This window comes from Gobio gobio (assembly GCF_949357685.1).
Source record: "Gobio gobio genome assembly, chromosome: 18".
NCBI lineage: Eukaryota > Metazoa > Chordata > Actinopteri > Cypriniformes > Gobionidae > Gobio > Gobio gobio.
In genome coordinates, this window is record NC_137111.1 from 41,136,295 (window position 1) to 41,154,415 (window position 18,121).

Consider the following 18,121-nt stretch of genomic DNA (forward strand, 5'->3'; position numbering starts at 1 on the left):
CACACAAACACACAAACACACAAACACACAAACACACAAACACACACACTAAAGCAAACAGATCACGGGCAAAAAAAAAAAAAAAAGACTCCTGTAAAAGTGAATCCAATGCTATCCTACCAACTACTACAACAACAGGACCACAAGGGTTCTTTTATAAATCAAAAGAGTGTAAGTACTATTAACAAAACATGCTTGTAAGCCAAATTCAAACAACTGAGTGTATGAGAACACAGAGAGCACACTCCCATCTGAAAGCGCTTTATTAGTTAAAAGGCAAAGGTACATGCATGTCCAAACTGGCCTAATCTTTCTCATACCATCCATTGGTGGATTTGCCCCCATTTCCTGCTAGAGGAGGAGTGCTGATGGTAAGACAGCTGTGAGAGAGAGACAGCCACAAGACAAACACAAAGACTTCTATTGCACTTCAATGTGACAGTGGATTGTTTGGTACTTGTGAATTTCTGACAGTGAAAAATATTTCACAAAGACACTGATGAATAAACCCATTAAGAAGCAATTACACATACTGAAAGCATGTACTTTGTAAACATATTCTTCCAACCAGATCTGTGAGTGCAGGACCTCATAAGTACAGAAAACACTGACAGATACAGCTGACATCGATAACCGAATCATTCACATGTGTCTGCAACCCTTTAAAACACACTGTATTGTCAAAGGCCTGTTTCCACTTATAAGCTTAGTTAGTCAGCTAGCTAAATCTGGGTTTTGAATCTGAAACTATTTGTAAACAGTGTCATACTTGGTCTTCAGAACAAAAATGGCAAGCAAATACAAAACAGACAAGCAAATTACTCAAAAATCTACTCATAAGATCTCTAAAAACAATCTTTCAGCGCTGGCTTCATTGCATCAAAAGAGAGGTGATAGTCTGTAGAAGACCAGGCGTATTCTGAATCAAATACAGAGACTTTGTTCCAAAACCTAGTGAGTAGGGTTGGGTACCGAACTCTGTACTTTTAAGGGCACTGACCGAATTACGTTGTTACTACCAGGTACCGATTCACATTAAATGAATCGGTACCAAAGTTCGGTACCTGAGAACGCATTTGGTGATATAGACTAGTCTGTGAATATTAAACCGCAAAAAGACTATTTAAATATGAATCCTGCGTGTCTCTGTGCGAATGAATGCCGTAGAAGTGTGGTTTACCACACACACTCACACTATCGCGCTAACTACCAATATGACGGTGGCGTGTTTCCATCTCTGCCGTCTCATATGAGGACATGAACGCACAAACGTCATCTCCAGAGCCACTGAGAGTCACTTTATGAACATTTTACCGTTTCATTTGAGAAAAACTACCGTCATATCATAAACACACAGAAACTCAAAGGTCTTCACGGCAACCCGTCAAAATAAAAGTCTGGTTTATCTTAAAAAAAAACATGACAAAAAAAGTTTAATTCAATTAAAAGATAAATTAAATTAATGTCATATGTCTTCATTTAATTACCAAAAAATACACAACACATAATTTGTGGGAAATCTTTTCATAGAAATTAAATTAAAAAGAAAAAAATAATTTGGTTGTTTCAATTTAAATTAATTAAATTTAAGTAGCTAGTAGCCTCCTATTTACTAGTAAATATTACAGTATACAAACATCACAGACAATGGCAGACAGAGACCAGGGCAGCTCTGGCATAATGTCAATAACACTTCTATAAATGACTATAAATGACGGTTGGTTAGTTATTTTATGGTGAGATGGTTATTTAAAGTTATTGATGTAAACATCCCTAAAGTACCGAAAAAAGGTACCGTTGGGTGAACGGTACCCAACCCTACGAGTGAGCTGCCTTGCTGTTTACTGCCTACATAGCAGCATCCTAACTGAAATGGAACTTCATAAGTGATCGATTTCGAACAGAGCTAAATAGTCAGCAACCCCACCCATCATACTAATAGTGCTCATCGTGCAAGAGACTCGGCTCAATATTTCAATAGAGTTTTTGCATGATCATTTTTCTAAGGTAATGGCCCGTCGCAATGCATTATGGGTTTTCCTTCTCCATGAAAGATATATGTGATGCTGCATCAATTTGCTGCTCATCGAAAGTGTGCTTATGATGCCTTACAATGCTGCCTATACACGCAGTTCACGAGGTTTTGGAACAGAGGATCAATGAAGGACAGATCTGCAGGTCAACAGACCTAAATGAAATAAGTATAGTAAACACATAGGCATGGTTCTGGATTTGGGCAAAGGCACAGGAAAAGAGTTATGACGCCCTTTAGGACCTGTGCATTATGTCGTTCTTTAGGCAGTAAGTTCAAGTGCCTTTTGTCAGCTTGTTTTCTTTGTAAATCTCACCTCTTTCTGCTGTCGCTCCAGTTCTCTCATTCGGATGTCCCGGGCCTCTGCACGAGCAGCTCTCTTTGCAGCAAGTCTAGCCTCCGCCTGCACAACAGAAAACAGAATTCATCTGAATAGCTGTAACACTAAACAGTCTGAACAGGAAGCACTCTGTCTGGACACTTAATGGTACGCAAGACCTGCAATTTTGGAAAAGAGTCATCACTCTGCATCAGTCCTGGATGAATCGGTCATATTATTCTCTGCCTTACAGAATATATATATATATATATATATATATATATACACACATACACACACACAATTTGATTTCTATTCACAAGCTTTCGATTAGATTCAATCCCGATATCGATTCAATTCGATTCGATATTGATTATTTTGGATATATATCAGGTTCAGTAGCTACATAGTGTTGTAGTACTCAAGACTGGTCTTGGTCTTGAGACCGGTCTAAATACCCTTTTTTGAAGATCTTGGTCTTGTTTCAGTCTCGACCACATTTGTACTCGGTCTTGTCTAGGTCTCAGACTTAGAGGACTCTGGATTTTGTTTCAAGACCAGTCTAGACCACAACTGCTGGGATATTAATAAATTGCCAGTGCATTGTCTGATTTATTTATTAACATCATTAATGTAATTGGGTTATTTCATTTGATTGGTAACAGCTCTATATAGTGTCTTATTCTAATTATATTTATTGATTAAAAATAAGTCATTTATTAGGCGGTAATGTGGATCTTTATGAATTTACTGAGTACTGGTCTCGACTTGCCTTGGTCTTGTCTTGGTCTCAACACACATTGGTCTTGGTCTCGACTACAACACTATCTCAACTGTAAACTCTACAGGGAGTCATGTTGGTACTATATTACTATAATATTGATGGTTAAAAATAACTGCTTTGTATACAAATTACACTCAAGGATGTTTTTTTTTTAAAATAATAAAGTTATAATACTAACTTTACAGTTACCTAATCATAATTCTACTCCAAGCTGTTTTTTCTGAGATATAAACAATTAAAAAACTTTACTGATTTATTCAAACATGCATTAAATATTGAACAACATTAAAAATTAGGATGAATATGTAATGTGGTGCATGTATTTATCAAAATGCTCCTCTAGTTCTCTAGAGTTAATTTTTCTAGCTCACTAACGAGTTAATGGACACTCGATACGGTTTTTCTGAGGTTGTGTGAAATTGAAACAAGCTGTTTTATTGACATCTTTCCGTGGTTGAAACACTGATTGAGCGATTGCATGTGAAGTGATACGAATTTCAGTAAGTTGTACTGTATCTTTTAACACACCTTCAGATGTTCATTCATGTTTACTTCGCGCTGTAACTGGTATTAAAGCGGAGATGATCAGTTCACGTGTGCTCCGCGCTGCCGCTTCTCTTGAACTGGGGCGCTAATCTGATTTGTCATGCCACATTAAACAGCTCCAAAACTGTATTTTTTTATTTCGTAATAAAATGGACGTAATTTGAAATCTTTGTTTCATATCAGAAATAACAAGGCATAAAGATTATTGCGATTTATTGGGTGAGAAGCGCGCTACAATGTCCCATTCATTCATCAACTGAAAACAGGATGACTAATCGATTCTTGGGATTAAAGAATCTATATCGGTTCGTAAAAATGAGAATCGATTAAAATCGAGAAATTGATCTTTTTTACCCAGAACATCTTCACTGCAGCCTCAACTGTTTAAGGCTAATGGTTAAAAAGTCAGCAATCATATCAAGAACAATCATCAGAGCTGTGGATAGAGCACATGCTGATGATATATATAAGAGCAGCTGGCTCACGGGACCTATATTCAAACCAGAGTCACGTCTTGATCCCATTGGCTATCTTTCTCCCACAACTTTCCTGTCTCTCAATAGTCCTATAAATAAATGCCCCAAAACAGCCATAAGAAAAATAAAAAAAGAGGGGGAAGTGTCATATTTTCCATGCTAAAACAGTTGGGGAAGCAACTGCTTCATAATACATAGATATATATTATACTTCACAGGACTGTATAGGAAAACATTTAACAGCTTGAAAGAAGGCATCTATGAGTCCTGACACAAATCACTCAAATGAGTGTCCTGGGAAACCACACCTCTGTGAGAGCACTAGGTTCTGCAAAAAAGTAGCCCACTCTTTTCAGCTTTTCTTAACTGTTCGTGTTTGCTGACATGTCTTAGGAGGGTGAGGTTTGGTAAGTGAGGGGGTGTGGTTATAATGCACATCTACCAGAAGTTCGGCTGAACTCAGTTACACCATCTTTAACTAGGTGAAAAAACAACAAACATGATTCAGCAGCAGTGTCTAATTTAAGATCAACACATACACAGTGCACCAGACTCACACTCCAGGTAATCACAAGCTGGATGATTTCTGACGATCACATTCCTCATGTGACAGTGACACATGCGACATGACCTGCTTACATTTCCTAATACCCTACACAATAATTAATTACATCACATTCCAATGCAATTAAGCCTTGACGGAAAGGACAGTGACTTTGCAAAGTAGTATGCAGCCTGACAGCAAACATTTAAACAAGGCTTACGGGAAATCTTTAAACATATGGTGAGGTTATAGAGGGTTGGCTCGGTGTGTGTGTGTGTGTGTGATTCTTCTGCACAGCACCTGTTGAGCTGTCTGACAGTTTGACCAGCTCACCACAGCAGCTCAGCTGAGCCCAGTGTCTCCAGCTCTATCTATAGACCAGCAGAGCCTCCGTCATGAGACTGCAACAGGAAATCTGAGCGAGGGGAGACACTTACTTCACAACCTCCAACATAGCCCTTCATTTATTAGAGACAGTCTTACTGTATTCTGCAGAACAAGTGAGCTCTATAGTGGGATTGTCCAATGAGATGCCACAGACACACTACACAATAAGCTTATCGAAGTCGGATATGGAAATGTTTGCAACTGTTATCGACAGTCACAAACTAGTGCAAATATAGACACTTTGCATTTTATTGTTATTAAAGTGCAGGTCTTGACGTTTAACATGCATCTAAATTTTTAGGAGTCTACAGGCCACGCCAGAGTTTTTTGCATCACTTGAACGTGATAAACTATTACTTTAAAGGATTAGTTCGCTTCAAAATGAAAATTTCCTGATAATTTACTCACCCACTTGCCATTCAAGCTGTTCATTTCTTTCTTTGAGGAAAACATTTCAGGATTTTTCTCCACATAATGGACATAATGGACAACAAAATGTTGAAGTCCAAATCAATGCAGTTTCAAAGGGCTTCAGAGGCTCTGCGTGATCCCAGACGAGGAATAGGGTCTTATCTAGCGAAACCATAGGTCACTTTCTAATTTTTAAAAAACATTTATATAACCTAAATTGCTCATCTTGTGCTGCTCTGCGGTGCAGATTACGTAATCATGTCGGAAAGGTCACGCTAGACATAGGCAGAAGTACCGCCCCGTGTTTACAAAACCCTCGTACGAAGACTAATACAAACATTCTTTAGCAAAAAAAGTCTATACAACGATGTCGGATGATTGATTACACAATCCGTGGCACGTCGCAGAGCAGCGCAAGATGAGCAATTTAGGTTAAAAAGTATATATATTTTTATTTTTTTCTTGAAAATTACCGATAGTTTCGCTGGATAAGACCCTTTTCCTCAGCTGGCCTCTGAAGCCCTTTGAAACAGCATTGATTTGTACCATCAACATTTTGGTTGCCATTAGGGATGGACCGATACCACTTTTTTTCAGTACAAGTACTTACATTTGGGTACTTTCCGATACAGAGTACTGATACGAGTACTTAATAATACCATTAAAGTTCTTCTAACAATGTTTTATTTTCATCAGATGTTTTTCACTTTCTGACTGTAACCAAGTAAATACACAAATTGATGCTGTTGCTGACATTTTACATTCAACTGGGTGTTTTCCTAAACAAACATGGCACTGCTGCCCATTTCACATAAATGTAACCTGTAACATTCAGTGGATTCCAGTACCACACAACAAAGTAGCAGAACAACTAAATTAAATTATGTTATCATAGCCATACAGTCCTTTTCGGAAAAGTGAGAGGCAGGTTCTTTTTGATGGAAAGAAGCTTCTCTGCATTATCAGCTATGAGCCTGTTTCTCTTTTCATCTACAATGTGTGACACTGAGCTAGGGATGTGCGAGACTAGTCGATTAAACGTTAGCGCTGCTGCTAGACGACTTGGAAAAACATTTTTTTGGCACATTTAAGGTTTTGCTTATATATATATATATATATATTTTTTTTTACAAAGGCTATGTTTAAATTACTGTCGTGTTAATGTTATATCTTTAAAGGTCCCATGGCATGAAATTTTCATTTTATGAGGTATTTCAACATTAATATGAGTTCCCCTAGCCTGAATATTGTCCCCAAGTGGATAGAAATGTTGATCGGTGTAAAACCGAGTTCTGGCTGTCTTTCTCTGCCTTTGAGAAAATGACAGGCCAGACTAGCCAATCCTGAAGTCTCCTGGTTTGACGTCCAAGCAGGAGCGGTTTCCTCCCTTTCCCCCGCCCAGAGAATCTGGCACGCCCATGCAAACGCTCCAGAGATCATTAATGTTACTTGTGAACGAGTGAACACTGGCAGTTTCTCAGTGTTTGGATGTAACTTACAAATGAAAACAGAAGTCTTTCTTCAGTTCCTTCTGATCTGTGATCATTGATTTCTTATGTGTAGCTTATTATTTATTATTTGTGGACACGCAGCGGCTTCTCTCTCTCCCGACAGAACAGTGTTTTCGTGTTTTCTATCTTGTGAGTCAGTGTTTTTGTACGTCCTTGTCGCGTCTATCTGTTCTAAAATGTGCATACAGTCTTTTCTGTTTAACATCAGCAGTCACATCTTTAGAGATAAACTTCACACACGCCGAAGCTCGGCCTCCAACATCCCCGACCCCCAGTACTGCATCTGGCCCACAGCGGAGGCACCAAACGCGGCGTGAGATTAAGCAGAAGGGGGGTAAGCGTGAGGGTATCCGGCTAGGCTAGCCAGCTTTCCCCACAATAAACTGGATTACATTCGATTACAGCTGTTGTGTCTTTGTTTGCGCTGTGTAACGTTACTCAATGCGCGTCAATGACGCTATTCATATGATTGGAACATATCTAGAAATAATGCTATACTCAACACTTACTAACTCGTTCATCTCGCTGTAATGGTACATTGCATGTGTTACAAAGTTGGTAGAATAATGATGAAGAGGACTCGGTGTGACTGGGACTCGTGTTTATTCAGAACTCTCAGATACAAACACAATAAACTCGCGCTGACAGACAGCGCTCTCATAACTCAGTAGTTACTATAAATAACTTTGTTAGCAATCGCTTCGTCTCCGTGATGTCCGGTTCGCGAACGAATCATTCTTTTGAATCGGTTCTTTTTAGTGAACCGAACCAGTTCACCAAATCGGACTGAATCGTTCTAAACGGTTCGCGTCTCGAGTCAGCGCTGATCCATAATTTACTAAAGTTACTAACTTTCTGACATGAGTGACAGCCCCTCCGACTAGAAATAAACTAATAACCTGAAGTATATGCTAGTAACTACAACAGTTCACCCTGAACTGAGACATGCTGAGAGAACTGATGAGAAGTGAACACAGGTCCATCCGTCTCTCTGGCAGACTCGTGCCTGCTCGTGCCTCGTTAAACCACGCCCCCTCCGCTCATTTAAAATGCAAAGATGTCAGCCAATCACAACAGTGGGCGTTTTTACTGAAGTCTCACAGCAGACACGCCTCTTGAAGCAGGGCATTCAGCCACAGGGCAAACAGCAGTATAGACAAAATGCCTTTTAATTCTAAATTATGACATTTTATGATGTAAAAATCTTACTAATAATATAAGTACACCTCAGAAAACACTATAAAATAATAGAAAAATGCTATGCCATGGGACCTTTAAATTAATATATTATTTTGAAAATTGTATATCTGCAGCAAAACAAAATAATACAATTTTACCTCAGGTTTTGCATGCTTTGGTTTTCTCTGGCGCTCGCGGAGGCTTCAGATAAATCTCCACTCGGGTGAAGAAGGATTTTGAAAGCTTACACAAAACTTTTCCATTTTCTTCCATGCCATGTCAAAATAGTATAACAATTAAGCTTGCTTAGGCTTGTTACACTACCGGGGTTAGGCTAGTCATTGCGCACATCCCTACTAAAGAGCCTTTCACTTTCAGCACTCACTACCGAGAGGTATCTGCCTCACGAGCGGTTAAAGGGTTAGTTCACCCAAAAATGAAAATTCTGTCATTAATTACTCACCCTCATGTCGTTCGACACCCGTAAGACCTCCGTTCATATTCGGAACACAAATGGAGATATTTTAGTTGAAAGCTGATGGCTGAGAAAGGCTTCAATCAGGCCTCCATTTGCATTCAGTACATTGACACTTCCAAGATCAATGAAAGGCACTTAAAACGTCGTTACAAAGTCTATCTCACCACAGTGGCTCTACAATAATCTTACGATGCGACGACAATAGTTTTTGTGCGCAAAAAAAAATCTAAATAACACCTTTATCCAACTTGTTCTCGACTTCCGTGTATGCCTCCACGACGCATGCGCGAGAATATGACGCAGATCCGGCGTTCGGACATATGACCCAGAAGCGATTTGTTTACGAGCAGAGGAAGACGCGCGTGTTTAAGCTGTTGGATTCTACATTCATCGTGCTTTAGGTCTCGGCGTAGTGCTCAAAATGGGGCTTAAGTGTGTATTTCATGGATTCCCGAACACCGGCGCTACGTCATATTCTCGCGCATGCGTCGTGGAGGCACACACGGAAGTCGAGAACAAGTTGGATAAAGGTGTTATTTTGATTTTTTTTTGCGCACAAAAACTATTGTCGTCGCATTGTATGATTATTGTAGAGCCACTGTGGTGAGATAGACTTTGTAACGACGTTTTAAGTGCCTTTCATGGATCTTGGAAGTGTCAATGTACTGAATGCCAATGGAGGCCTGTGTGAAGCCTTTCTCAGCCATCAGCTTTCAACTAAAATATCTTCATTTGTGTTCCGAATATGAACGGAGGTCTTACGGGTGTCCAACGACATGAGGGTGAGTAATTAATGACAGAACTTTCATTTTTGGGTGAACTAACCCTTTAAGCTTGGTTTATTCTCGCCGTGTCCGCACTAGTAGCGCTTGGGTACGTGCGGCAAAAATAAAGCCATACTATGGCAGTCGTGCGCTTTGAGAGCGTGAGACCCCGTAGGCACTTGGCGCCGCGGTGTGCGGGTGTGCACGGCGAATAATGTAACTTTCCGCGCGGCTCCGCATCCGAAGATGCGTTGCCATAAAGTGGTATCGGGTGCGGTTGTATCAGGGTAGTTTTACGAGTACGAGTACTTGACAACAGTATCGGACCGACACCCGAGTACTGGTATCGGTATCGGTGCATCCCTAGTTGCCATTAAGAAAAATCCTGGAATGTTTACCTCAAAAACTTAATTTCCTCTCCACTGAAGAAAGAAAGACACGAACATCTTGGATGAGATGGGGGTGAGTAAATTATCACGAAATTTTCATTTTAAAGTGAACTAATCCTTTAAAATAACGACAAGAATATTGGGTATAAAATTGTTATTTTGGGTCATCTTTGTGGACTGCAGGCAAATCAAAGCACAACCGCTGTAGCCCGATTCACGAACAAAAGATCTTTTAATGAATCATTCAGAACAACTCACAAGTTGCCAGTCTGACAAATCCTTAAGAGAATAAACTCACCGAATCCTTTAAGAACACTTACAGAATCAACATCTGACTCAAGTACTGAACTGTAAGTTATGATATTTTCAGTGATGTCTGAAATTGTGTGTACTTTTGTGAGGCAGTGTTTGTGCATTGTGCAATAATAACATTATTTAGCCTAATGCTGAGCTGATCCTTAAAGTCAAAATGAATCAGCCAGTCAAGTTAACATTATTTAATAAACGTATTTCCACTCTAATCAAAAAGTATATAACAAATACGATGAATGTAACCACTTAAAAGAAAAAAAATGCTTTGTTATAGCTTTTGCAGAAAGGGTGCGGCCATCTTGCTGTCATCACAACCTGTGATGTCGCAGGGATGGTTGTCTTGTCTGAGTTCAACGGATACAACAGTAGAGAGACAAGAAAGACAGTGGAGGACAGATAGTGAAAGATAAAGACAGAGACTGTGAAAGATGGAAACTGGAAAGCCACAGGGCATCAGAAGGCAGAAGGGAGATCACTAATGCATTGCTGCTGGATGTAAAAAATTGACAAGTAAAATTGCCGCTGAAATGGAGAACAGTAATGCTTCGCTTCCCGATTCCACATTCAGGCCCATTGCCTCAAGATTTCCATAGCTATACAACATATTTATACAAAATATGCTGCCAAAATGACTGTAAGAGATTAAAATTAACCACAACCATTATAAACACCTGTCTGTCATTCCACAACATACAGATATCAAAGCTGATGCAAAAATATTATTTTACAGTGACTCCAGGTTTACCAATCAGGACTCCATATGTTGGATAATCTCCAAACAATATCCCTAATCTTTTTTTGATCCTTTTGCATTCCGTGCAATCAAGTTTAACCAACTTTTCCTTCACTGCTGGAATCCTGACTTATTTTTGTTCGCCTATTTTTATAGGCGCCCAGAATTGGCTTGCAAATAGCACTTGAGCCCTCTATTTGTCGCCTACTTAGTGACAGATATTATGAGTTTATCTATTACTAGTAACGATTGCAGCAACTAATCCGAAAAATCACAGACCAGAATTGAAACTATAATAATTTTCATTAATCCAACAAAGCCAACCAATCCCGTGACATCGCAGGTTCTAGTACTGCAAAACAAAACATTGTTTTTTTTCTTTTAAATGGTTACATTTATTATGTTTGTTATATAATCTTGAATTAGAGTGGAAATCCATTTACTAAATAATGTTAACTTGACTGACTGCTTCATTTCCACTTTAAGTAACCAAACCACTTTAGTGCTCCCAAACAAAAATGTAAACATTTAGATACAAATACTACACTTTTTTTCTTGCATGTTAAATTATTTTTGTCATTGCATATGCATAAGGCAAGTATTGACTTTGAATATTAGGCTACACCTGGCATTATAGTATGTTGGCCTATTTAACCTCACATTAAACCTTAGACACCAGTGCATGCCAGTAAATAGCTAAAGAAATCTCACACCTTGCCCTAGATACTCCAAGATGAGGGGACAAGCTCATTCTGTTGCTTTGTGACTAATGGACCATGCAAATCACTGGCATTTCAAAGTGAAGAGACTGGCCAGAAACATAAGTGACCTCCACAGGGGGTTGCACGGCTCAAATTTACCCGAAGTAACCTGGACCATGCACAGGCAAATCAAACGGCATGCTTTCAGTTAACAGAGATTTCTGTTAACCATTAGGGAGTTTCCTCCGCAGAAGGCGCGAAATGGGTGGATCCAGAGGCAGGTTCAATGAAACAAGCAAAGGATTTGTGTGTGCTGTAGGTGGACCTTGTTTCATAATCTTTGGACTGCATGGGTGGAGTGACTCCTGAACTTTTAGATACAGTCGATCTAGCAGTGTATGCCCTAATGTAATGGATCAGCATGCATTCAGCTTCTCTCAACTGTAAAGACGCGTGACTGACTCAATGGGTTGAGAAGTACGTGAATTTCAGCAATGCACAGAACAAAATGCCAGATCTTTCTCACTGCAATGCATAAATATTTAGATATTTAACAAACATCCTGAATGTGGCTGCAGTTTCACTTCTGTATTACAATTCATACCCTGTAGCATTAGATTTCGGTTTCCTCTTTTAAAACCTCCTTATATGGTCCATATTCAGATATTGATGCATGAATCTGCTTTAACAGTGAGAGTGCCAAAAGGAAATGACTGCATTCCATTTCCTTCATGTTAAACACTGAACAAACCCTCTACTTGACCCCCCCAAAAAAGTACATATAATGTGTCAGCAACCCACCCTTGTTTTTCCTTTTCTTTACTAAACCATGGCGGAAAAAAATACTGTTATTTATATATCAAACCCTTATTTTAAAGTCAGCACAAACTGGAATTGCAATTATATTTTCTTCCCTATTGTGACGATCCGAGTAAAACGTCTTCTCGAATGAGAAAAAAAAAAAAGTAAGACAGGACTTGATTTTGTTTATCGGGAATTGATAGGAAGGATCATTTGCAAACTGCTGCGATCTCATGTGAGGTCAGCAGGTTGCTGGAGAGGAGGTTTTATTGCCCAGCCCTCATGCTGATGCACACATAATCAGAGAAGAGATGTCACTGTAATGGGGAGGAAGTTTATGCTAAGCGCACATGAGTATTAAAAATATCCTTATTTCTCATATATATATATAAATATTATTATGTGCACAGATTTATTTAGAATTATTTACAATGAGCTGCAATATTCCATAAAAAATATATAATTATAATACAATTCCAAAAAATAAGTAAAAATAAATGCTACAAATAAGAATATATTATCGCACTGTCTGTGCCAAAACCTTGTATCTTTTGTCATTGTTTTATAAAATTAAGGCTATTGGTCATCGTCTTCATCGTTACGTCTGTATGTGGGTCTTACAAATATTGAACTAATAAAAAGCATTTAAAAGAGGTTGTGACTAAACCATTGGCTCCTCAAACTGTCAGTCAAACCTCATAACTCCACCCGTGCCGCGCACAGTTTAGAGATCCGCTTGTTTGTTTGCAATGCAAGGGTAAATAAAGCACTGATGTTGGAGTAAGTACAGCGTTATCTTTACTCAAGCGGAGAATAGTCTTATGGCATTCTGGTATTTGCCGTCAAGTTGAAGCAAATATATGGTTTTAAATATCTTGTGCATAGCTTCATATTTTGATCATGTGATTTTAACAACAAGAAAACTGAGTGCCCATTAAGCTACAATTAACGTTATATCCTGTAATTTAAAAAAAAGGTAATGCGATGCACTTACTGCCTCAGATGCGGCTGTTCCAGTGACATGTCGTTCACATGCAAGTGTCTGACCATAGCTATATAAAAAATGAAGCGTGAAAGCCTAAATAGCAGCTCCAAACGAATTGTCTTGATTTCGACCACGGTTTTCATCAGGTTTCTGCCCGACAGCGACGGTAGGCCTATGGAAATCACCAACAACATCATACCATTGTGTACCTACCTGACTTAACCTCAAGTTCACATTAAATCCCAGTACTACTTTTAATATAATATCTAGTTTTTATATGCCATTTTTTTTTAACTTTTTTCAAAACTATGCCGTGGCAAAAAGTTGGGAAACACTGCTTTAGCTAAAACAATACAACAATAAATGCATATGTTACTGTTATATAATGAGCATTGCAAACAAACAATGACAAAGGATGCAAGACAAGACATCAAACTCTCTCACTTATGATTTTATATCTGCTTAGCATCAAGCTCATCCCATTGGGTCACATGAGGGCTCTGCAATTATAAATTTGGGTCATACAAGTTAATTTCAGCTTGAAGTGTCCCAGAACATAGCACTAATAGCAGTTTTATACTTGTGAGAGTGATGGGCTCACACATGTGTGCTGCTGAAAAATCTGAGACAAGTCCATACTGGCTGCTCCCTGTTCAAGCTGTGAGTCAAACTTCATCAGCTGCAGCTCCAACTGGCAGAACCTGAACCTCCACATATCAACACATCACAACAGAGCAATGAGGGACTGACCAACAATATAATGCATATCCAAACCATTCAGACTTAAGTATAGAGTGTACACAGCAGACGTTAACCTTAACCCTATAAAGCTTTCTGTATCATATTGGATACATGAATTTCTAAGGCCTCTAATTTACCAACATGCTGAGAAAACTTTTGTACACAGATCTACTACATGCCTTCTGCCCTCTGAATGACAATTCATACTTTTTTAGCAAGGCCTTTTAGCATAATTATAATACTAACTTTATATATTGTTAGTCATGTGTCAAGATGAACATTTAATGGACTTAAGCAACTTAGGTTACTTGCTTATTCATACATAATTTTTTAGAAATATAAAGCACTATATAAATAAAAGTGACGGCTTGGAAAATCATGTTCAAATGTAAGTATCAAATATAATAAAATAGGCTTTTGAGAAACATCTAATTGTTCATATCTCATCTATTACTGACTGTACTGCATGGCATTAAGTTTTGCCCCCTTACACACTTTTTGGCCATATAAATAATAAAATCTGCACCAAAGATTTTATTTCTCCATAATACTATATCATATACTCCCCTTACTATATCATATGGCCCATGATATATAGTATCAAATATAATACAAAACATAAAACGTTTTAAAAACTGTTAATAAATAACCTGTTACATTAAAACATTATTTTTCTGACTATGTTTTCATATGCCAGGGTGTATAGGGTTAATATCGTTATCTTGGACAGTCACTTACATTCAGTTACGCTTCCCATTTGAGATGTCATAACACGCCCTCTCTCTAAAACGCCACCCTTCGAAGACATGCCAGCAGATCTAACGTCAGCAAACCCGAACAGGCACAATGATTGACAGCTGGACAGCGTTTCTGCTTACAAGGTGTTGGTCACTACCCTATGTACTTTTTGACTGTTTACAGAGCCTAGAGCTGTCAGAGGAAGGTACACATATTCCTGTCATGTCAGGACATTTTGTGTGTGGTATTTCAAAAAAGCAAATCGCTTACAGCACCTTTAGTACTCTTCAATACCTTTAACGGGGCATTCTACTTAAAGGGATAGTTCACCCAATGAAAATGTTGTCATCCACCCTCAAACCTGTATGAATTTCTTTGTTCTGTTGAACACAAAAGAAGATATTTTGAAGAATGTTGGTAGCCAGACATTTGACGGTAGCCCTTTTTTTCTACTATGGAAGTCAATGGCTACCGTCAACCGTCTGGCTACCAACATTCTTCAAAATATCTTCTTTTGTGTTCAACAGAACAAAGAAAGTTTTAAAGAACTTGAGGGTGAGTAAGTGATGACAGAATTTTCATTTTTTGGTGAACTATCCCTTTAAGCATGTATACAATGACAGAAAAGCACTGGGAAGGATTAGTTCACCCATTACTCCTGTTGATCCAAATCTGTGTGATTTTTTCACAGGGAAAAACATAAGGAGAGAGTCTGTAGAATGGCAGTCAAACGCCAAAAAGGTTTGACATCATTGACAGCAAAAGCCATTGGTTCTCTTGTGTCATGTGGAATTACAAATGAGATTTGAAAGCTACAGTGGATTGTATAATTTTAAAGTCCCCATAAAATGGACAAATCTTTTTTTTTTTTAAATGGAATATTGCTGAATTTATTAAATAAATTATTCATCTGTGCACATCATTTTTTAATTCACGAGCCCTCATCATTTTTTACTTAAAATAACAAACTACATGTTTTATCCTTCATCTCCTTCTCTGATGACATGTTTTTCGACACAAGGTCAATAGCAAACAACGATCCAATAAATTCCCGATGGACATAATAAAGTCCCACCCTACAATTTTTTTCTCGTTCCAGAAGCTGTTTCGCACAGATTTATGTCAGAATAGGGAAGAAAAGACTATCACAACTTCCGTTTAATGCCGACTTTAAGCAAATAACGCCTGAATTTCACTATTTATCTTTTTATTTGCTTAATCAAAAAACACCATATGCTTTTGTTTTAAATACGTACTAGTCAGTCATATGAGATTGCAACAACATCAGGGTGAGAAAACAACAAGAGTTTCATTTCTGGGTGAACGCTTCCTTTATTGCGGTCACAGGAAACCACCAGCCACAAGATGACGACAGTGAGAAAAACAGGGGTCACAGGTGAACATCTCTTACCTCTCTGGCGATGCTGCTCAGAGCCTCATCCTCCGCTGAGAAACGGTCTTTAATCGGGGCCCGTTTCCGTCCTGATCCTGGTGTCCCCATGTCAGCAGCAACTCCAGAGCTGAATAAAGATCAACTGGCTTCCTGTAATATTCTGCAGATGAAGACAATGATTGGCAGCTGTCATCATTTCAGATAGTCCATGTAGAAAACACTGAATGAGAGGTTTACGGTCTCCTCTCTGAAAAGCGGCCTATTTGTGTAAAACATAACCTTAAGGACCAGTTTGTTGAGACAATGAAGCAATTGCATTGGCAGTCCTTTTTTACTATACCGGTCTATTCCGTTAAATTCAGCAAGCCATCTTAGTGTGTTATTTCATAAAACATTTCAAATGTGGGCTAGATAAGCCTGGCCTCTCACACTATCTCACACACCCACAAATAGAGGCTTTAGTCATGTGTGTCTGGACACAGAGCTGATTAACACCAGACACACAACACACACCTCATAATATAATGTGACAAAGCAGAGAAATATCACAGGCGCGGAAGTCTAACGCGTTTGATTCCTTAAAAAGAAGCTTCATTCGATCTTATTTGCTCTTTTGTCAGCGAATTAAATTATACAATGACATTCATTAACATAGACAAATAATACCTGAATGTTAAATAGTTTAAACAAAGAATTGATCGCACCATATATATCATGCTTGTCTGTTGTCTGTCTCATGTATATAAACCCAAGATGAATGTGTCAGGATATTCTAACAACAGTTCAATGTAAATACATTTATAAATACAAATCTATATTTGTATTGATACGTTACTTCTGCTGAGGTGCTAAATATAAACCAACACTCATTCAGATGCGTGACAGACTAACTTAAAGCACTTTATTTTCCCAAAAACAAATAAATAACAAGTGCGCCTCAGCATTAAACACATTTAGTATCCACCACACAAAGCTAGATGTATGTAAATATTATAAATGATAAATATGCTAAGTACAATTCAATATTAATGACTCTAGTTAGCGGTTAGCCTGCTAGCTTGTCCTCAAAGGCATAAAGTGTGTAAATGTCACTCAAGTCTCGTGCCGTTAGTTCACACAATACATTTTCGTGACCAGCCTGGACTTTCATGACAGTTGGTTCCGTAAGTGCCGGTTTCTTACCGTTTCTGTCCGTCACTATTCCGCTCGAGACTCGGGTCGGTTCTGACTGACTGGGACCCGGGGCGCGTTCCCGCTGACCAGGGAGAACGAGTGCACAAGTGCGCGCGGCTGTTAGAGTGAGCGCGCGCGTGCCTGCGTGACAGCCACAAACTGACACTGTCCGTCACCTCAAACTTTCCCAAGAAAACGGCTCAAGTTAAGTCACAAGAGGCTTAAAAGCAGCGCACCGCCGCTAGTATCAGTTTGATTTATATTAAAGAAGACAGTAAATGGCGAGAAAAACCGCTACACTCTACGTTCCTGAGAGTCTGAAGTGTTTTTTCCAGCTTCGCGCTGAAAGTCCCGGATGTTGGAAAAGAGGCGTGGCCTTCGAACACGCCTAACCAACTCTAGTCAGAAAACTATTCAGATTGTACAGAAGGACATCTGTCATGTCTTTGTGTAATATTGTGTATTCCCCCTAGCAATATTTTTTAACTCTTTAGACTAGCCTATATATGGGTATATTGTTAATGTACTTGTTGTTCAATAATAATAATATTAAAAGCTCTAGGGCCTACCCTAAACCCTAACCAATTTCATGCAAAAATCTTAATAATAATAATTTCTAATTTCTTAATGTATTTATGCCACCACAGAATGCAGTGTTATGTGAAACATTTCCAGTACAACAGTGACCTCTAGCTGTTGATTTCAAAATATTGTCATATTCAAA

At 38.7% G+C, this 18,121-nt stretch overlaps 1 protein-coding gene across 4 annotated transcripts in view; it reads right to left on the minus strand.

Moving 5' to 3' along the window:
* Positions 1–17,777, minus strand: part of lrrfip2 (leucine rich repeat (in FLII) interacting protein 2) — a 37,038-nt gene extending 19,261 nt beyond the window's left edge. For 3 of the 4 annotated variants that reach the window (XM_079843634.1, XM_079843635.1, XM_079843633.1), the window contains exons 1-4: positions 17,407–17,760; positions 16,243–16,384; positions 2,349–2,435; positions 321–380 (exon numbers count right to left, since the gene is read on the minus strand). In XM_079843634.1, coding sequence (XP_079699760.1) covers positions 321–380; positions 2,349–2,435; positions 16,243–16,332 — 237 coding nt within the window. In that variant the 5' untranslated portion in view covers positions 16,333–16,384; positions 17,407–17,760. Of the gene's footprint in view, positions 1–320; positions 381–2,348; positions 2,436–16,242; positions 16,385–17,406 lie in introns of all 4 variants that reach the window. The other variant, XM_079843636.1, reaches the window with a different exon arrangement.
* Between the last annotated feature and the right edge of the window lie 344 nt (positions 17,778–18,121).